At 27.6% G+C, this 23,859-nt stretch overlaps 1 protein-coding gene across 3 annotated transcripts; it reads left to right on the forward strand.

The window, feature by feature from the left end:
* Positions 1-6,046: 6,046 nt before the first annotated feature.
* Positions 6,047-13,831, forward strand: LOC116776131 (uncharacterized). 3 transcript variants are annotated; one of them, XM_032669253.2, is made up of 4 exons: positions 6,047-6,353; positions 10,425-10,517; positions 11,316-11,417; positions 12,325-13,831. In XM_032669253.2, the coding sequence occupies exons 2-4, from the start codon at positions 10,502-10,504 to the stop codon at positions 12,468-12,470; spliced, it is 264 nt and encodes an 87-aa protein (XP_032525144.1). In that variant the 5' UTR covers positions 6,047-6,353; positions 10,425-10,501; the 3' UTR covers positions 12,471-13,831. The 3 variants fall into 3 exon arrangements, with proteins under 3 accessions (XP_032525144.1, XP_032525136.1, XP_061377364.1); XM_032669245.2 differs by having other exon boundaries at positions 6,047-6,256; XM_061521380.1 differs by having other exon boundaries at positions 6,343-6,464.
* The last annotated feature ends 10,028 nt before the right edge of the window (positions 13,832-23,859 follow it).

Genomic DNA, 23,859 nt, shown 5'->3' on the forward strand with positions numbered 1-23,859 from the left:
TGATAATTCTCTTTACTAACGGAAAGTACATATCAAAGCTGTTGTTGAAACTCGAATGAAATACAGCTTAGGATTCAGAACAAAAGTAGTTTCAACAAAGTTTTAGTTATTCACAATAAATGTTTAAAGTTAATATAAAAACTCGTTTCACAGTTAAGCGAGTGACGATTGAAGTACAAAATACTATTGTGATATATTTTTATATATAATTTTGTATGAAGATTATTATTAATAATATTTTATGAAGTAATTTCCACGTATCGAAGTTGTTTCTACTCATTAAAATATGAAATTGTTTTAACAGAATTGTTTTATTCTCATGAATATTAATAAATTTTCCATAAAAGAGAATTTCAGCAATTTAAAATATGTACTTTTTTTTAAATAATTCTTGTTAGCGTTACCTATAGCATTTGTTTTTGGAAGATTGCTTGTTTATATAGTTTTCAATATATATTTTTTACCAAATAGAGAACTATGTATTTTAAAGTCAGAAAACACATTAATGGTCAAAATTATGGTGCTAAGAAAAAATTGTCTGTTAAATCTTTCTTATCTTTATGTTTGTAATTCCAACAACAATAAAAATGCATTGATATGCATAAAAATTAAATATTAGAATATAAATTAAATATTATTAAATCAATATAAATTAAATATAAGCTTATTAAGCGAATATTTCTGTTTCGTCAGCATGAATTTTACAACACTGCTTGTATATAATAATTATTCTTTCAAATCATTATGTTGAATGTGAAATTTCTGCTATACACAAAGAAGCTGCCAAACAAACTTTTCATAAGTAGCTTCGGATGTTTCAAACTTCATCGTAGGTATTATCTAAAAGACGTCAGAAGCAAACGAAAATAAACTTGAAAATTTTACAAAAAAAAAGCACGCACAGAACTTTTTAGTATTGAAGAAATCTTGAGCTACTACATAAATAAAAATTTAAATAAGAACATATAAAGTGAAAGAGACATCTATATATAAATATATATTTTATTTCGTTTAGATGCTGAATTTATTCATCCAATTATCTTCAATTCTGATTCTGACACGCATACTTTGATATGACAGCGTTTTCAATATATAGAAAAATAAATGTATAATATATTATGAAAAATTCTCTACTTCACTATGGTATGTGTAATACAGTCTTCAGTGTATAATTAAAGATATAAACTTAGGTATGTGTATTTCAATTGGAGGGAGGCAAGGCCAAGGAAAGACTTTATAGGTCAAGTAATTCTAATGAAAAGCTTCCTTTATATGAAGATTATTATTATTTCAATGTAAGAAAAAGTATGAAATGGTATATAAAAAAACGAGTCTATATATTATTTTATTGCTTAGATCAAACAACTAAAAATATCCAAGATAGTTCTTAACTTAATAAACGTGATTAATTACATATTTATAAACAAAATTTCCAAATTTTAAAATGAAATTAATGTAAGACAGCCTTCGTCACAAGCTTAAATTTCTTAAACGAAAAAGATGATACTGCAAATACACATGAGTTTTGGTACAGAGAAAGATTTGATGTCAACAAGACATTTTATGTACAACTTCTCAAAGAACATAACCGATTAAAATAGCGATTAATATTGTTCTTCTAAAACATCATTCATTTTATAGTATTTAGCCTAAGTAAATAAAGACATATAGAACATAGACATAAGAATGTTTTATAAGAAAACACACACTATCAGTCTTTTTCTTTCCGTATTTGATTTATTCTTGTGATAACAATATTTATAGTTAGATATATGAAATATGATTGCATTTCTGATCAATAGGATCAACGTATATCAGACAGTAAACATTACATGTAAGCGGTATTTACGACTAACAGGTACCAAAATTTATTATCCCATAAATTTTCACATGTGAATCCAAGGCAACTCAACACAAATTTACAGCTCTGTCACAGAACCCTTTATTTCTCGTAATAAAAAAGATTTATTTCTATTATTATTTGTACTTCAAGAACGTTTTATCAACCCCATTTTCCTTCTCCATTGATGGTTGTAGTCGTTATTTGATATGCAAAAGAGTTATAATTCCTTATTGATTACTTTATCACTATATCCATATGTCTTCTAATATTTTAACATTATTAAATTAAGATAATTCTAGCACCAGATGACGGAATGGTGAATGTTTTTTAGATTTTATATCTCATTACAGTAAATATTCTTTTCAACATTACTGACAGATACAGACAGTATAGCTTAAATTTAATGAACCAGATTTACAAACAAAGAACTAAAAGCTTTTTATTTGCTTTTAAAAGTCATGCTGAATTATCAGTTCCTTGAAAATTCTGTATGATTACATTCTTAACGTTCACCAAAAAGATTTTTTCTTCATCCGATTAGATTTTTTTTTACATTATTTAATTCAAAGAAACTCTTAACTTAGGAGACTTGTATTGAATTTAAAATGAAACCGTTTTCCAAATATATCTCTTTTTATCTTATTATAGGGTCCTGTTCGTAAATTAAGTAAGTAAGTAAAGAACATTGTTTGTTTTATCTAGACCAAAGCGCTGCTTACGACGCATCCAATTATTGTATTTTTTTTATACCCACATTTATTGCTCATTGTATGTGCATGTTACTTTTATGTAATTATGTAAGTTATTTATAATTATTGTTACATTATTTCCCAAAAAGAAATCAAAAAAGTTTTATTTGTAAATATTAAGTATTATCACGTTGAATCAAAAGCTTTTTTCTTATTAAACACTTCATTTGTTTCAACAAAAGTTTCAGTATATTTGACCTAATTTCACTCAATATGTTTCAGAACAACCAGCCTGCTAAACTTTTGCAGCTAAAGTAACTGTGACTGATCTTTTGGAGTCGTAATTAATCAACTGACAACTAACTCACTCGACGATACGTAAACTTAACAGGTGATAGGTGAAAACATTACCTTTTAAATACATATTAAGTAATTATTAATTATGGTTTTTGATGTATTTAACAGAATTGAGACACATTCGCCCGACTACATAAAATTTACTTTAAGATATCTTGCAAGCTATTAATTTATAAGTCTTTATAACCTTATTATTATTACTTTAGTTCAGCCGCACTCAATTTGTTTTCAGTACGTTATGTTGTAAGTAATACAAGCATCCAACAATTGCAGTTGTGAATTTGAATAACATTTGTAAAACAACGTACACTTAACAATTACAAAATTATTTATACGAGCGAGCAATTAAGTCGGACAAAGCGCGGTAGTTGCCAGAGATTTTATAGATTTAAAACCAAAAACATACAATGTTTATGGTTATGAAAATTCATCTAAATTGATGAAAATTTCAAGAAAGCTTATTTCATTTTAAAAAAAAGTTATATAGTTAAACTTAATAGTTAGTTATCATTTCGACTTGTTACCTAAAGACTGCGACATGTCAAACATGTAAATTATCCTATATCTTGTCCAATTATGGAAGAGTTACTTGATTTGCATATAGATAGAAATGGAGACCAATTATCAACTTCATACTGAATGGACTCTATTATATCCACGGTATTTGAACTCTTTTAATACATTATTCAGAAAAAAGTATAAAATAAAAGTGAAACCAAAAAAAAAAAATAGATATTTATCAAAAAAAATTGAATATCAGCTGTCAGATTATTATATAATGTTAAATCGACAAGAATATAAATTTTTTTTTTTCAATTTATGTAGTTAAAAACATAGGTAAAATATGTAAAAAATTTGATTTGTGATTAAAATTTATAAGTAAATATCGCTAACAAATTTTGACCATATAAAGCATATTTAGAAAAATATTTTTATTTAAACTATCATTTATGAATATAGACAATATAAATCGTCAAATATTTTACACACTAATTAAGAAAAAAACCTTCCTAACAAGCTAAACAAAATGGATGCGAATCCAAGACTGAAACCGAAAAATGTGAACGGAATGCATTTCGCTAATTAAGACTGTCCTTGTGCTTATTTAGGTGCAATTTAGAGAAACATTGGATCATTCTTATAGCCATCTAAATTAACAAGAGGTTTCTATGCAATCCATTACGACAATGAAAATAAAACTATAAAAGTTATTACAATTAGAGTTATTAGTAGTACAAATTGAAATATTTAACATTTAAAAATAAAACGTCATTATAAAATTATTAAAAATCTATTTAAAACAATCTTATTTCATACACTCCAGACAGAAGTGAGTAATATTAATATAGTTTGTAATATAAATGGGAGTATGTGTAATCATCGAACATCGCAACAATATATTAAATAGTAAAATAGTTGAATACGTGAAAGATACTTCATATATAGAAAGACATGCAAAATACGTTCAAGAATAAACGATTATTAATAATGATATAATTTTAATGGTTCATCTTTTTTTGATCTTTGCCTTATATTTCATAAAGGAACATCTTAAAACCTCTCTAGTACTCTAGTAGACATTTTGAAATAAAGCTACCTTTGCAAACTGTATGTAGTATTTTCGGTCCTCTTCCACTCCTTATAACAAAATTTTATAATACAACAAAATCGAAGATCTGTATATAGAATCATGATGAATTATTAAACCGACTTCTTGAATGCAGCGGTAGCCTCAAGCTGCTTTACATTTAATAATTTACAACCTTCGTCTATAGCACGTTCAGACTATCTTTGATAAATCTTTCTTATAAATATTTATTGTGACTGCAGTAAGCAGAGTTATAATCTTCCATTCTCAAGATGTTTTAAATCAATGACTATATACTTTTGTGTTATTGCTTAGTCATTCACATAATTATTATAAATGATGAATTTGAAACAGGCTGTTTTCTGTATAAAGTGTGTATTAGTACGATTCAATTTATTTATAAATATATTTAGATTTTTATGATAAATTCAGTTTTTATTTGTTTTTGTCATGTCTATGTTAAGCCTTCAATTAATTAAAAAATCACTGTACGTATCGTGTAACCAGATAGTCTTACAATTAAAAAGAAAGAATCGGATATGTTATACCAACACACATATAAGAACAAAAACATTTTTATTAATTAGTATTACGATTAATTAATACTTAAGCTATGTTTACGTTATAAATTTTTACTGTAACTAGCTGTGTAATCCTGCATTGAATTTATAATTTTTGAGATAATTATATAATATTATTACTTTAAAAACTGTTAGAATACTTAAATAAATAAAGAAGTCTTAAAAAAAGCAAAAAGTTTAGTGCTTAGGGGATTTTTCTAGAAAGAACCGCTCAACGGTGTTGTGACGCTTTATCACGTTAATCGTAACGTGTCCAGTATGCGGCACATCACTATCGAGCACACGTTATCTCATACTAATAATGGCTGACAACCTGACTGTTCACTGAATAGCATTACATAAATAGCTTATATCTGCGATGATTGGATCCAATGTCACGTTTTTTTCGTATTATCATAAATTATATATATATATAATGAGATCTAATACTTTCGCGAGTATTCATATATAGAACACATGTCGTCTGCCCGTGATCACGGTTGCTGAAAAGTTACCGAAACGTCGGGATTATGTATTTAAAATAATAAAATTCGTGTAGTAAATCCGAAAAATATTAGTTATATATAATATAACTAATATTATATATCGAACTCAAAACAACTCATGGGTTAAAGAATAAATCAAAAATATAAATAAAAAAAGAAATATGTTTGCTTAAGTTTAACTTATTTAATAAAATTATTGTAATAAGCAAAATATGAAAAATAAGCCATTAGTATATATATATATTATTACATTAGAATATAATGCGATTAGTATTCTTTTTCAACTGTAAAATTTTCGTCATCACTGCCAAAATATATCAAATGTAATTCATTTATAAGTTTTAAATTATATGCAAGGTTTTTTATCAATCTTAGCCCGAATTAAAGGTTTCAAGTAGGAGAGTTGAATGTAAATGAGTCAAAACAAGAATGTTCTAACATTTCGACAAATCCAGGGCTGGGTGCGGCGGTACCCGGGACACGAGCCGACAGTACTTGCCCGGAGAGCGGCGAGAACGCATCTCTCTGCTCTTTACGAATGCAAACAACTTATACGGAATCAAAATGAGCTTCAAAGATATAAACGGCTCAGATGTTTCGGGACAAAAATGTGACGTGTGATGTGGTGACCCGGTGTATTTTATTGGCAGTGTTAGATTATGTGGTTTAAAGGGTTAAGGTCTAATTCGTAGACAATTTCGTTTACGGAATCGGTAATATCGTTAACATATTTGCCAGTTAATGTGAACTTAATGACTTTTTATTTTATAGATTGGCTGTCGATTTTAATGATAGTAATGAATGTTTTAGGTGAATTCATTATCATAATATTTTTATTATGAGAATTTTTAAAAGAATTTCATATTGTAGAATAAAGTTAATTTGTAATTTAAAAGTTTGTAAGGTTGTCGTTGTTGTAAGGTATATATAACAAAGTAAAGATATATATCAATTCTTAAAACATATTAATAATTATTGATCATATCATATTTGTCATAAAAAGCTAATGTATCAAGTAAATCCATTCTTTTTGTCATCTAGCACTACAGTCCGTAGTGATAAATGTAAAGTTATGTGCATTTTGTTTAGCGTCTTTTCGGGATTTGGCACAAAAAGTCCTATTAGAGTAGAGATAGAATGATAAAGAAAGCTCTTGACGTTGGCATACTCTTAACAAACCCTTTCAACTTCGTTACATATGGTATATTTCTCTACATTTTATATACTTTATGCTTCGTCCATTAAATACAAATAAATTGTTATATGCCCGTTGATAATGTATGTAGTAATATATTTTCTGACTTTAAAAACAGCCTAAAACTTATAATATATCCATAACTCAAACTTATACATCAATTTATAAATAGCTTTCGATGTCAGACTAAATTATTCAGCATTTTGGTATAGTACACGACTAGTTTAGCTCATCACAAAAATGGTGTATTTAGATTATTTCCTATACTAACCAGTTTCCAAACGATCGGATGTCTTACTATACAGAATATTGGTTCTTACTTTTCGTTTTATAAACATTTGATATTGATCATATGAAGTATATAAACATACAGCTACTTTCGCTACGAAATAGCCTTGTAATATAAATTTCTCTCATATATAAATCGCCTAGGGAATGATATCTGTCAGACAAGACAAGACGGACAGTTAAATAATTATTTTCACATATAATTTATGAAGACATCAATTCATTTTTCGCTTTATTTTTGATGGAAATATGCTAAATAAAGTATCTAATATATTTTTACTATAATCATATTTTTATTGTGACGTAACTCATGTTTTAAAGCAGTTTATAGTTTATTATTTATATATATAGTTTATCTATACCAATAAAAAAGTACTATGTATTCGTATATCTAATAGTAACGAATACCCTTACATACTGAAGATCAGGTCAATCATTAAAGTTTGGGCGTGGACGGAACGATAAACTAACTTATTAATATAACAGCGATATAAATGAGTAGAAAACTATTTTTCTATTGCCTCTTATGAGATTCTTACTTAATATTACATAAGATTTCTTACTACTATAATAGATACTTGTTCATCGATATAAAATTTGTGCTATTAATACTTTAGAATTCTCATTGTCACAAGTTACTTATTCCGAATTTTCAATAATTATAATTTGTTTTAGACACAAATTTATTTTTTGTAATTTATGAATTTCGCAATTAATTTTAAGATAATGTAAAATATTACAAAAACTGTACATGATTTAGTGAATGCTATCTAAAAACCATCAAGAAGTTAATTGTCATCAAATTGTAATTGTCATAAATGTTTGAGGTTGAAATTTATTCACTATCTATCCTAAGCAATAATATAAAAGTCATAATATACGTAATGTCATTCCTTATAAAAATTTAAATGGACTGCGGAGATAGCAACCAGCGTAAATAAACCTGAACTGACAAAATGCGGATTGAGAACACTTATTTTAAAGCAAACAGAAATGATTGTTTATTAATCAATTTCTTTTGCCTCTAATTGAATTTATTGTAAAGTTTTTTTTTTTTAAAAAGTTCACAAACGAGAAAATGTTGCTGTTTTGAAGAGCAAATGTCCTCTTGTGTCGGCTATAGACATTTGCAACAAAAGAGGAATTGCAGATGCGTTACCGACCTTGCCTTTTTGCCAGAAAAACCAGCACACTCTACTTTCAAAAGACCCCATGTTATAACACTATTTATTATAACAATGATATTAAAGAATGTATCATCCTAAGTTATTAATAATACTCATATATATTTTTCTTGCTACATTTTCCTTTGTACCACAACGATAGCAGACTGTCTTGTTTAAAGAGCGCAGTTTAGATGGAGTTTCTTGGGGTTATGATATTGAATATTGTATAGGAAGAGAGAGGAATAAATCATTTACAACATCAGACGTACAACGTTTATCTTGTAAATGTAGTAGCTTTTTCTCTCATGTGCCTTTATTGTTTCGAGGATGATAGTTTTAATCCAAGAATAGAAATATTTGTAAGATTAAATTATTCAAATAGAAATTACTAGCAGTATCTACTTAAAAGTGTTCAGAAGTTATTGCTAATAATAAAATTTAAATACAAACATAAATTATTAGAGCGTCTTAGAATAATAATAATTTAATAAATAAAAATTTTACGAATTTCATGAAGACCTTTTCAATATGAAATCATTTATGATAAGTATATAATTTATTTAATACACATATTGTTCAACCTAAAAGTATCTCCTTTATTTTGTCCTTCATTTGAAAACCTAATTTATGTTATAATCGGTTAATTTTGCTACTTAATTATCTAAAGTTTGCGTCCTTGTTTCTAGATTAATCTTTTTACAATTAAAGGTCATTACAATTTAAATGCTCAGAGAATTTGCTACAAAATAACATACGCCTATATATTAAATTTTGAGCTACGATTGCCAGAGATTATTCAGAAGCGGAACTGCTTAAGTTGTCAGTCAACTTATACATATATATTACTTTAAAAAATATTTTTCTCAGCACATTCAAAACAATGAGGAAAATTATAGTAAATAAACATACCACTGATTAGGTATAACGAACAGTGAGTTTAATGTTATGTACAAAACATTAATTTAACCATTACGAATCAGGGGTAGTATAAAAAATCATATTTGGTTAAATTACAGCAGCAGCAAATCGTTCAGAAATTGACATTAATTAAAATACATTTTACCACATCTGAATGTGCTCCACTCAATGATGATTGTCATTAAAAAATATTGTGATCGTCTCGAACCTTAATTGTGTAGTAAAAGTTTAAAGAATAAATTTAAGCAACTTTTCTTTAATGTATACATAATACGTTAGAGACTTTTGTGAACGTATTGACATCCAAACATAGGTTTTTTTTAGATGAACAACATCGGATCACATTCATTTCGGATACAATATGTATTTAACGATTTTTGGAAACACACATGAAATCTAGATTCTAATACTATATAGTATATTCTAATACTCCGCTGTGCTGATAAATTTTATGAGTTTTTAATGACAGAAGATTCACTTAAAACCTTTCAGTAATTTATTTCTTGATACTAATTTCCTGACGCCACCTATTTATTGATAGGTTATTTATGATAAAAACATAGTATATATTTTCATAAAATCTTATTTCTTTTCGCAGAACTTTATAAACTTTGTCTCTCTACCTTTAAAGGATTTCAGAGACTGAAAACAAAATCTGGTTTAAGTCGTGGAAAAGAAAAAAAATTGAAATAGATTTAAGTGTTCGAACTTTACGCCAGCACTTTTAGGCTTAAAACTCAACAGTAATTATTGTTAGCCTTTTTTTTTGATATAATACGATAGGGAACCAAATGCATCATTATAAGAATATATATATGTATACGCTGCAGAAATTTCAGGGACAACCACCGTGTATCGATCGATGTCTTGTAATACCTATTCTTAAAATATTGTTCTTCTTGAAATTTTAAAATAATATACGGAGATGACCAACCATTAAACAGAGATTAGCATAAATACAAATACCATGAATTTGTTATATTTTTAAGACAAAAATCTTTATGTTGTCAAAAGTAAATGAAAAGAACATGGCTATAGTCGCTAAGCTTTTGAATTTATTTCTATAAAATATTAAGACAAAACTCGACCTCTACATAAGAATTACTTATTATGTCATCTTCAACTCATTTATTGCAACGTCTTGCATACGAAATATTGTCTAGCTGTACATCTAGGGGTCTCTTAAGAACAATCCAAAGTGACTATCATCTTAAATATTTAAATGAACTTTATTATAAATAGTTAAATTCACCCTTATAAATTGAATTTCATTATTTAATTAATGTTTTTATCTGAATACTGAATGTTTTTTAGAAGCACCAGAATGTTAGGTTAAAAAGTAATTACAAGAAGTAACACTTGAAGTGTGACCAGGACAAAAAATTCCTAACATGGCGATCATAATCCGTAAGTACACAAGGCCTTAAATATCATAAACTATCATATTTTTAGAAATAATTTTATACTTATAGGGGACCTTTTAGGATATTTGTCACCTCAAATTTGAGTTTATCTCCCTTATCTATTCATAACAGAAACAATTATCTGATGCTAAATAGAATAAAAAAAATTACAAAATATTTGTCATTGCTTTTTAGAAAAAAATACTTATTTTCGGCCTTCTCACCATAATATGTTAACATTGCATGTATTAATTAAGTTGTTAACATGAATATATTCGCATATAAATTTCTTTTTTTTTGTGATTTCAATGTTTGATTAGTATAAACTTTTATCACGTATTTACTTGTGAAAAAAAATTATTACTACTGTTACTGTGAAAAAAAACAACAAATATGTTACGGAATATGCCATTATTTTCATGATGCAACTTAAAGAATATTTGATTATATTTTCTGATTAAGATCACGTACATTGTTTATATTGCTGTAATCGTGTTCAAAACCAGTCATATATTTTTTGTCAGTTCTTATATAACTAAAATTTTTTTTCAATTTTAATTGTTAATTAATATTTTAACCCCTCGGTTCCCATCGCAATTTTCATTGTTAATAATATTTGTATAAATAGTTTGATGTTCAAGGATATACTATCTCTTTCATGAACGTGGCTACCGTAGGCAAAACATTTGCAAAAACTAAATGTCCAAAGGAAATAAACTACGTGAACTAACAATACTTTCTGAGTTCTCTTATATATATATATATACTAAACGTTTTCAATTAATAGTAACGTTTATAAAAGGTGGAGTATGTCTTCGGACTGGAGCCCTTGTGCTGGTCGCGGTGGGAGACGTATCTGCGAGGGTCGCGGGGAAAATGGGTGGCTATTCAAATAAGATGGGAGGTAAGACTATAGCCAGGAACGTTTTGAAAACTATGATAACTCTAACATTTATGGTGGCAAAGTTAGGAACATTATTTCTGACCTATTCGCATCTATTATGGAATGAGAATTCCAATTACTTAAAAACGTTTCATAATGGATGCTTTCACTGCTTAGTTTTTTACTTGCATAAAATTATTCTGTATTAAATAATCATAAAATAAAAATAAAAAAATATGAAATTACTGTGTTCGGACCTTTCACCTCACAAATGTGATATATACGTACTCAAATCAAACTTTTTATATACGATAAACATATTTAGTGTCATGGATTTACTCTGTCTCATGAAATGAAGTGGGTTGAGACAGACAGCTTAGAAGTTATAATAACATTTCTTAAATATTTAACGACGTCTTTTTTTAGAGGCATAGTTTTTGTATACGAAATATAGTAAAGGAAGTTTAATTTTTTGTTACAAGGCCTCAATATTTTCATAAAAATATACTCGTTTTGTTTTTGTATATATTATAATTTATTTTCTAGAAAATAAAAAAAATTACTTAAATTTTCACACCAAAGCCTCAGTCACAGAAGACAATCCAAATCTTCATTACAAATATCACACGTCCTTCAATAGAATTACATCCGAAATCTTGGGATGAATTTTTATTTTTCCCATGAGTCATCAACAGCGACCTAAAGTAACTTTCGTCCGCATCCATGTTACAGCTTTCTGACAAGATAGAATTGATCACTTTTATGACTAAAACAAGCAATGCGAAAATATTTCTTAAGTCCTTTATAACATTTTTTCGAAGAGTTAAATAGCCGTGCGAATTCTTTTGTAGTACAGAAAAAACATTTGGAGGTAATAAAAATAACAACGATAAAAATAATACAGATACTCTCATTGAATAACTTACAGGTAAGTCAACCAGTGGAATAAATGAAGAAATAATCTGGATAAGTATCAGCATGGCGATTGCGATCGCTGTACTTATAGCCATTGCGCTCTGCTACATCTTGAAAGAAAAATGTACCAAACGACAGGCTTACATGGAGCAATCGTGACGATACAAGGAGGAGTTCGCACGTAATGCTCTAGCGGACTCCCTTTCGGAATTAGAATTCCCCGCCTACACTCTCTACCCTCAGTATTCCCCCGATGGAACGGAATACTTCTACAATTTTCATCGCTTCACCTACCTGAGAGACAGTTTTAAATTACCACCAAAAGACTATCCTTCGTGTGGAAAAGATGAGATATACATCAACGCGTGATTTTGTCTACACTAGTGCATACTAATATTGTAAAGGGATAATATTTGAAAGTGAAATCTTCTTAAACACTCATCCGATAGAAAAATTCTTAAACCAATATTCATGCTGTTATTGTCATATTAAAATATTTCTATTAAAAATTCAGTAACACTTTTTAAGTATCTTTTATATATAAATTAATTTGAAATAACTTTTCTTATAATAAAATGCTAAAGGATAATTTTGAAATATGTTTGTTTCAAAATAAGAAAATTATTCCTCACCCTCACCGTGCGATAATTACTTTTTATTGGATATTGAAAGATTAATTTAATATAACGTCAGCAAATAATATTTTTCTATATTAGATACAACTTATTATATTTGTTTAAACTACAATTTATTTTACTATATTTATAACGTGACGATTTTTGCGATATTTTTTAAACTTTTTATGTTTGGTGTAGAAATCAGGTTATTATTTTGGTAAAGATGACAAGAAATATTTTTTGATCTATTCTTATTTTATATGCCCTATCTGTTTTAACGGATAACGTATAGTTGGATAAACTTATTAAAGTACCTTACGTGATACGGATATCATGATACGGTTAGCTTAGTATTTTTCCGGTGAAAATATAATTTGATAAATACCTTTCGGATGGAAACGTAAAAGTTTTTTATATCCAACTATTCCGGTTATGTTGATTCTGGAAACCAAATAGTTATTACTGATTTATTACGTTTGTGTGTACCAATTTATTAAAAAGGTGGTTTGTGTGTTTCCTTTGTGTTTTGTATTTAATATTTATTATATATTTCCACTTGCATGTCAAAATTGTAATCAATAAGTACAAGTTTCGTGAGGATAAAACCACGGGTAAACGCTAGTTGTAGATGTCTTATAAGTGAATGTATCAGATATATGTGTGTAGATATTAGATTTAAATTATTAAATATTTTATTGGAGCAAAAGGAATGAGATTTCTTGATGTTTAAAAAAAATATTGAAAATATTGTATATTTTGTTGAACCATTACTTACGTAAAGTTGTGACAGTGATAAATTTGAATTAAACAATTTGCTATTATACATATATATAAAGTTAAGTAAAATACAAAAAAAATTGTTGTATATGTTTGTTTAATTAAAATAGATTTTTACTTTCAGCATCTTTATTTCTTAATTGGTATGTGTTAACAAATAGTAAAATAAATTATCCAATTACGTTTAAGTGGTCAAAAATTTTGTATATAGGGAAAAATGAATAGTGACGAATTTATGGAAAAGTTCCAACTAGTGTCCATACGTACTAACATTAAGGATGTATATCTGTTTGCATAATTTATATTTATAACAATGCGCTTACTTTCACAAATACAATTTTCATGTAAAATTATATTTTCTTCAAGCGATGTATGTAATCCTTCCATTTGTGACCATCACTTAAGTTAAATATAAAAATAACAGAGAATAAAAATATGCATACATAAAAAAGTTGTTTAATTTTTCACGAACAATGAGCTCACTTTGTCCCATAGGTTGCTTGATAAATGAATAGACATTGAAATTTATATTCACTATAAACTTTTAATTTAATATTGAACTGTTTATCTTTTGATTAGTTCTTCATTTAAGGTTAAGTGATTGTTTGCAAATCTATAGCAGATAACTCGATTATACGTTATTTTTTTAAAAGGTATATATGAACTATAAGATGTACCTAATCTGAAACACGATCCTAGATGTGTCCAGAAATATTTCTTAAGCTGCCTTTTAAAATTTATGAAATTAGCTGTATTTCGTTTAATTACTATCATTTATGGCTGTACATTAATTTAATAAACAAATAGAGCGATAACGAAAATCCATTTACTTAATCTTAAGGCGCAGGTGCTTTTAAGGGCCTAGATTATTTTCTTATTACAGTTAAGCTTAACATTCTGTTGCTCCTAGCTCTACTTTCAACACAAACTTTAACCAAAAGGAATTCCCAGATCACATTCATGCATATCGTATGATTATAAAGTCACGGATACAGTTGTTGGCAAAGCAGTCACGAAGTTAAAGTACAAGCAAAATTTTTGAAATAATTCTCTTGTTAGTTAAAAGGAAACAAAATGTAAACATTTTAGAGGTAAGTTCAAAGAACAGATATTTTATTCGACCGTATGCAGACCGTGGCTGGTGTTGGTGATTTATATATTACGTTTAAAGACTATTTCTCGAACGGTTTACTTCTTTTTGTGGTTGTTTTAACTTAAGCAATTATTTTGTCTGAAAAATGTACAAATTACTTTTAATTTACTATTTATGTGATGCGTTTTCGGACATAACTTTTTTTTTTAATGCTATGCTTACATTCACTCTGGAATCGTGAAATATTTTCCCAATTTCAACGTTTTTATTTGCTGGACGGATTATAATCTTGAGTGGACATAAATTGTTATCAATTTTGATATGACATGACATGACTAATGACTATACATTTTAAAATATATGTTACATTCAATATCCGGCGGTTTTGAAGCACTGCCTTTTAATTGAACCAAAAAAACTGTAAGGAAATAAGAATTTCTATTGAAATATCTGTACCGACTAAATATATCTACAGCTGATTGGGACAAAGTTTTTATATTCCAAATACGTATATAGCGTTTTGTATACACTTACAACACAAGCGATGCATGACGTTGAAGTATTTTTTAGTACTTTTTTATTACTCAATTTTTATTGAATAAGTAACAGAACATACAAAATTTTTTTGAAATAAAATAATTAGTGTTAGTCATAAATCTCAGAAATGTATACAAGTAAAAAGAAATTTTATAAAATTATGCGCAATTTTAAATAATTCTATCTAGCAAAAAATTAATTTAAAATAGAATATTTCATTGTACATATTCATATTTTTTATACATTTAATTAAAAATCAAATTCAATTTACTAGTTCCCCGTAATCCGGGCTCTCCCACGTGTTTTGCATAATCTCTTCTGTACACAATTGAACTTTTTCAAGCTATTGTACTTATCTGTACCATTGTCGAATATAATGCTTTAAAAATCTGAAGGCATACAAAGCTTTATTTTAAACACTCTGTGACATTGAAGTTAAGAAATCTGTCAATGAAATTTATATCACAGTATTTGCGAATCGTTTGTGAAATATATCCTTAATTCTTTACAATTCATATGTAACCTTTTGAATTTAGAATTTTCTTTCATCAAGTATAAGTTGAATAACTTTTTAGCAGCTGTTGTATCTTTGACACTAATTTGTAGTCATTATTTACATTAATACTAATTTTATTACACGTCAGTTGAACAATCAATTACACCAGAGATATAATTTATATGCAACCAATATTGACGTACTGTGTTATCCTCATGTGAGAGATAAAAATATCTGCTGAAAATAATTGAAACCCAGCCAAAACAGTTATCAAAGACTAACCATATATTGGTTTTAGTTTCAGAATTTTATTTAATTGTTACTCCTTGATTAAAATTTAACGATAAATTTTTATCATCTCAAAAAATAATTAGGGACTGCAATTTCTTAATTTAATTTCCATAACTAGTTTAACTATTCAATTTTAATGATTTATTCTCTCTTGAAATACATCGAATAACATGGCATTATGCATTTCATTATTCAAAGCTAACTCAAATACCATACAATAGTCATGTAATGTAAAATAAAAGAAAATAAAAGTTCATGTTTTAATTCTGTGCTATAAATTAAATAGTCTTTGTTGAAGATATTGGTCAAATCCAACACCACTATCGCCTATCAATGTTATCTGCGATTTTTTCTAGAGCCAACGTCAAATGTGACTTGTATTACAAAGCGCAGAGAAATTCTTTTAAAGCATTATTCAACGGTTGAACTATTTGTAATATTCAACAATACGTTTTAATACTGGCTGCATATTTTAAATGATGATTGCCGAAGATATTTTTCATAAAATATGTAGATATTTTTCATAAAATATGTAGATATTTTTCATAAAATATGTAACCGAATAAAATGATGATATGTTAATATCGGTCTGTTCAATGGTAATTACAATATCAAAACCAATATGTTCGTAATTCAAATAGTGATTTAAAATGCTTTTCAATCATCAATGTATTGAAATATCAATGGGATTACTCTATGAGTGACTATCAATGCCTTGTAGTGTCGATCCGTTGAGACGACTAAATGAAGCTCTTATTACGTCATGTTAGAAAATACTATAACTACCTACCATAAACATAACTTGTCGTATTAAGCGGTATAATAAATGTTTAAAATCTTTAATATCAGATAGAAGAAAAACGTTTTGTTGATAGAGCAGATGTATAAAGAATTTGTTTATAATTAAGTACTTAGTAATAAAGTATAATTTTGTTCGTTGTATTTACGATGTGTACATCAAATTAATTTACCAAATAACAGCGTTTTAGATGGTTTTGACTATTTCAAGAAATGTCATTGGGAATGAAATCCTTTTGTCACCCTAAACGTGTTTCAATCTCGAATAATCTTTTCTGATCAGTGTTTTGCGATAGGAAACGAAATTGCGATAAAATTAGAAAATACTATTTGAGCATTTCTGTTCTTTGCTTTTAATCTATTCATCCATTATTTTAAACTAATATATTAATAAACATAACAATTATTTGTTAAAAGTTTATATTGTATTTAAACATCACAATCATAATGGTAATCAAATTAAGCTAAGTAATTTATTTATTTAATGACATCTAAGACTTTCGTGAATATTCATATAATTATATACAATAATACTTTTATTTACTTTATTATTGTTCGCAAGGTTAAACAATATTACTTCCCCCTTAAATCAAAATTTTAAATTATTTTTTCAGAATTTTAAATAACCAATATGATGTCAATCATATTTTAGAAATAGTTATCTGTGTAGTACAGAAGCTTTGAGAGAACATAAAGCACAAACTTCCGTTGTAATTTACTAAGCTTGTAACTTGTGTTAATTAAAAATAATACAGCATCCAAAAACCCTATTCCTTCGTCCAATAAAATAAAGGTTAAAAAGCTTTGCAGTAGATGGAGTCATGTTCTTTGTCATTTCAGAGCTACGTGTAACAATTCCTCTACCGAGTTTGATGAGAGTTGAATCGTTCCAGAAGTGAATACTTCTAAATACATATAAAGCAACTTCTAAAGTTATTAATTTACAGGTCTTGTTACTGCACACTTTTTATTGCTAACATAAAACAGGTTAGAAGCACTAACTATGATTTAATATCTATATGACTATTAAGTCGTCTTAATCAATAGAATAGTGAACAATAAACAACAAACAAGAACACGTTGTTTTCGTTCAAACTAGTTTTTGCAAGTTTTTCTATTATTGATCGGATGAATTCATCAAAAATAAAAATATATAATCCAAAATCCACAACTAAATACATTAAAAGAATAAAACATCTGACTTTCAGCTACATGCTAATAGTCGTCAGGAACATATAATAGGGTCCTTTTTATTTAAATTTCAGTTAAAAATATTAATAGGGAGAATTGCCCATTTTATAAAGTTAAGTAACTACATTATTTTATTTTCGTTAGGTTCTTCACACAATGTCAACTTATTTATCAACATTATTTGAAAACAATTTCTATGAATTGGAACAAACACGGCTATTAAATTACCAGGGATGAACTCCGCCCTGGTTATCGATCGGTAGAACGTGACAATATTTTAAAACGGACATGAGAATAACATATATTTATAAAAACAAAAACTTCAACAAAAATAACCTATCAATTAATGTCACGGAAGAATACTGTTCTAGACAAAAGTATTAATTCCCATTCATAAGTAAGGTTTAGAAGGAACTTAGATTTCTATATGTTATAAGTAACTTAAAAATTCCTTTTGTTTAAAAGATTCTTTTAATATATCATTTCATAATATAATACTCTTGCCAAATAGGTTCCTTGTATATATCTTATTAGACACACTTTAACATGTTTCTTCAATTCATACGCCATTTATGTACTAAATTCCGCTTTACATACATTTTATGTAATTTCAAATGATATCTTAACAATTCTAGGTTAATTATTAGCTGAACGATAATTGAAAGGTGCAAAGTTACGATAAGAGCATCCTGTAAAAGACAAATAAAGCATGAAATTTGATGGTTGGAAAGATAAAAACAAAATCATAAATGTGACTGAAAGGGAATGGAATATTAATTATATGATAGGTATAAAAATTTTGACTATATTGTGGTTTATGTAATAATGAGGTACGTTATCTTTTTCTGTATATGTACTTAAATTAAATTTCAATTAAATTACTTTTCATGGAACCAAGATGGAACCGTGATCACGGTTGCTGAAAAGTAACCGAAACGTTGGGAGTATGTAGTTTTAACAAAAAATAAAGCATGCATAGCATATCCGAAAAAAATATTAGTTTCATTTAAATGAATAAAACTCGCGAAAGTCTTAGATCTCGTTATTTAAAAAAGGAAATTTTAATCAAAAATCTATTAATGGTCAATGGATTTTTGTTTTGAAAACTGATTTAGTGAAAAATGTGACCGCTGAATTAGTTCGGAATTAATTAGTAACAAATATCGGCCGAGATCGGCCGAGACTAACCACCATGTTGAGTATCAAATTGGCCAGTAGCCTTTTTAGTTAAAATATGTTCAGTCAGTTATTCACAACAAAAAAAAACTACGCTTGTAACAAGCTCTTATTTATCTTAATAAGAATATTTATGTTTGTAATTTAATCTCAAATAATCATGTCAATCAATAACGAAGCTTATCTTCAAAGAAATTACCGGAAATTTTGTATAAAAATGCAAACTTTGTATAGCTAAATTTATAATAAAATCATTTTTAATCCAATATGATGGTGGTGGACTAGTTATTTTTAAAGCACTTCTAAAATACGAATATCAAATTAAAAAGCTGACTGAAAATAACTCGAAATACTTGTCCAACGATAAATAAAGAGCCATATTAAATTTAAATTACAAAACCCTTTTTAATTAAACAGCAACTGATCTTCGTACGAATCGTTTTCTGTTTTACATTTTTTTCCATAATAATAATAATAATAATAATAAAATTAACGACAATTCTTTAAAACTTTTATAGTGGTGGAAAATGGTACTGAGTGATTTTGAAAGTTTTAAAATTTCATTTATTAGATCCTCAAGAATTTTTAAATATGGAAATAATTTTTGCCATGCCTTGTTTTCTATATAACAGCATAATTGTCACTAATATCTTCAAAACATCAGTTATAATTTCGATTTAAATTACCAGCAATCTTACGTTACGTAGTAAATCTCAATATAATTTATTATATAAAAAAAGGAAAAAAGGAATATACGAGGTTTTTAAACCTCGCATATCCCTTTGTAAAGTCTCAATTTCTCATAAAAGCATTCACAGGAAGTAATCAGAGTGTACACAAAGAAAGGGTAAGCTCATTTATCAACCTCATTAATCTGGTTGTTGTCAAGAAATAACAGTAGGAGTATTTTTTTAAGGAAAACTGAACATGTAATCGTTATAAGTTTCGTAAGCACACTCAGTACCAAATTATGCAAGATAGACATCTTGCAGAAGACTCTATAGAACCCACTGATTAATATAAAACAAAGACAAGCGCTCTTAAAGAAAGGACATAAAAATATATTTGTATGAAATATACTAAAAGTTAATACACGCTATCTCTTATAAACTAAGACATAACACGTCAAAGAAATATTTCAATATAGCTCGGTGCCTGCATAATAATAACATGCAAAGTTATGGACTCTGAAATTTGTAATTAGGTGATCTTCATATAACGCACATTAATACTGTGAATATATTAAATTTCTACTAAAATAAAGAGTAATGACTGTTGTATAGTAATTATACCAGCGACACTTAGAAGAACACTGAAGTGTCATTATTATATTAAATAATAATAGCAAAGCAATTCGTTTTGGTTAGGTCTTAAACATTTATAACATGATTTTGATAAATTTATATGTACAACTGTTTTCATCCAATCAATTCAATAATATTGACATAAAATAGAAGTTTCTTTGAGATACTAGAACTACAAATTAAAATAATATATCGAGGGAAGTCAAAAGGATTATTGGATATGCTTATGCCTTTCATCCTTTGCTCTATAAGAAATTTATTATGGAAGGAAAGTTACTTATGCTTTAGAATATGTTTTCTTTTTATAGCAGAATAGGTTTTTACTCTTATACCATTGAAATATATATAGCGCAAACATTGTATAAATCAGTGTCTATTCTTAATATCATCAATACAGATTATAAAACAAAGTCCCTGGCCACGTCTGTCTGTCTGTCTGTTCGCGATAAAAGGAAAAACTACTGCACAGTTTATCAAACAGTAATCACCACCCGATAGTGTGACTCTCAAGGAAGGTTTTAATATATAATTTGTTAAGTTTTTTATTTACATGTGTGTACCTTCAAGATATTTGTTGAAGATGTTGAGAAAACATGAGCCGTTTGAGAGCTTTTAACGAAAACGCTGTCTAGTCTTTGAGATATAACAAAATAATACATGGTGGAATTGTGTATCTTATATAGGTAGAAGAGTCTGCAGTAGCATCTGTCTATACCTTACGGATAACAGACTATATCCATTTTACAACTTTTTAAAAAATTGGCATTCCTAAAGCGTTTATTGGAAAGCTATTTGCATAAATACGGTATTTAGTCATATCAAAATAAATCACTCCGTTTTCAAGCCTACATTACTATCTGTATATTAGTTTTTAAATCATTTAAATCGGGCGTACCATTTGAAAGTTATCATAATATAAGTTTAATAATTCTCAAAATTAAATAAGCAATTTTATATTTTTTGTAAAGAGCCCGTGCGTAGCCGAGGCTGATACCTAGTTTTGAATATATGTATAAATTCAATTCGTATCAAAAGAGTAAAATTTTTATAAGTATGAAAATAGTTTATTGTAAATCTCGTCGGTTTAGAAGGAACTGTTGTCGAACTTGTACCGTTGCTAATTTAAAAAAATCTTTGATAAAGGAGAACTATTAGAACGAAACGTATTTATTTCCTTCATAACTTTGAACAGTAAATATTTCTTTGCAACAATAGTTCCACGCTTTATTAAGTGAAAACTTTATAAATATTTTGTTCTATTCACCAATATATATTTCTATTTCACTTTTTTCACTATCATTTATTATTATTACACTTTAATTATTTACGTCTTTAACTTTTGTGTATCTTTAAATAAATTAATATCTCTCTCTCCCTTTTCCTTTCGTCGTGTCCTCATGACTGTATGACGTGATTATGGCGGGTGGCTCTTGCCACCACAGCTGTCCGGGCAGCTTGATTCTAAGCCACCATGGACATTGGCCTGTATCTTCTTCCCTGTGACCTCCTCAATAGCATCTGTCCATTGCATGGGCATACGTCCTCCACTCCTCTTTCCCACCATGCGGCCAATGAGTATTAGTTTCTATCAATCCTTGACAAATATATCATACCTCAACAATTTAACAACAAACGAAAACTCACTTGGGATTTCTATCAAAAAACAAAGAACAGTCCACCTCTTTGAGACATAAATTTAGGATTGTATCAAAATCAAATAGGTTTAAAAGTAGAAATAATATTTTTTTCTTGCAATTTGTTCAATTCAATCATTTCATATGTCAAATATTTATCGGTGATATCAGCATTAATGACGAATGCGACATACTAGAACTAGTGGCTGTCATCAACAATTATAATTTTTTTTGGGTATAATTATAGTTATAAGTAAGACAAAATCAAAAACTGTTTAAAAGGAGAATAGAACTTTGTTTGAATTTGGGTATAAATACGACGTTTGGACGCACGAAATTAGATTTCAATTCGTGCGGACAATTGAGGAATGTGAATATGAAAACCCTTTAAGAAATACAAGGACATTTAGAAGAAAAGAATTTTCATTTTAACATAACATAAAAACGTAATGAAATAAGTGACATTAGTGGCGTCTATGAGGCTGACGTGTCTCTTTATAAAATCAAAGAATTTGTAATAAATCCGATACATACATTTTATTATAGATTTTTTAAAAAGACCTTACATACGTCGATATGATCTGGATGAGTTTTATTGTTAAATAAACACTGGAATGACTCTCACAGACAGACAATAGCTATTGTTGTCTCGACACAATCCCTTAATTGTACAGACGTCGAAATAGCTTAGAATAGACGTGATTAATGTTGTTTAATTCTAACAAAGTTTGATTACAGTCTTCCACTTACTTATATCTTATAATAAGTAGTTAACATTATTTTTATCGTTGTAAACTGAAATTGTGTATTGAGGCAATCCCATTGCGTCATATCATGTATTTTCAAAACTGTACGAATGTTCTTAAGCACCACTTGTATATTTCTTATTGGACTAACATATATTAAAAGTCAATCTCTGAGCAGATCGTTTTCATAATCTTATTGCTATCCATTCATCTTAACATATCTTACCTTGCATTTATATCTAATAGAAAAGCACAAGATTCTTTAGTTAAACAATCGTTTTGTTTTAAATGATAATGTAAATTTAGCAGTATCAAGAACTTTAAAAGGATTTGGAGTTGATCATTCGATCTTGTTTTTAAGAGTGTGAAATAATAATAACTTCGTATTTTTTTAACTAAATCTGTTTTTATGGTAAAATAAATCCTCAAGATTCTTGCAAATAAAGTTCTATTTATAAAATGAAATCGTGATTCATAATTTGATTAATAAAAATTCTGTATTTTTTAAATGAATATCTTAACGAAAACTGTACAAGAGTGAGAAAAATAGATGTATTTTTTTTTTTTATAAACTTTACACCAGTGAAGTGACAAATGATGATAAAGTTGTCTATTCAATAAAGTTGTCTCGAAATTTTGTAAATTTTGCTAAGTTTAATTTAATTTTTTTAAATTCGATTGTTTTACTTATTAATATGCAAAGTCATGATCCTCGTACAATGTAAATGTTAATTAATTTTAATAAAACTGTTAGGAAACGAGGTATAGATTTACCTAACTTCAATTATGATTTTCTTATGTAATCAAGAGAATTTATAAAATTTTATTCTCCTCTATCAACAATTTATTAAATTCCATTTTAGAACCATTTTTTTTACATGCACTCTT

Source organism: Danaus plexippus, chromosome 8 (genome assembly GCF_018135715.1).
Source record: "Danaus plexippus chromosome 8, MEX_DaPlex, whole genome shotgun sequence".
Lineage (NCBI taxonomy): Eukaryota > Metazoa > Arthropoda > Insecta > Lepidoptera > Nymphalidae > Danaus > Danaus plexippus.

What these genes read in the sequence shown, in the direction of transcription:
- LOC116776131 (XM_032669253.2), top strand. An exon ending in CTATTCAAATAAGATGGGAG is followed by an intron (nt 11,418 to 12,324) that starts GTAAGACTATAG and finishes AATAACTTACAG; the next exon opens with GTAAGTCAACCAGTGGAATA.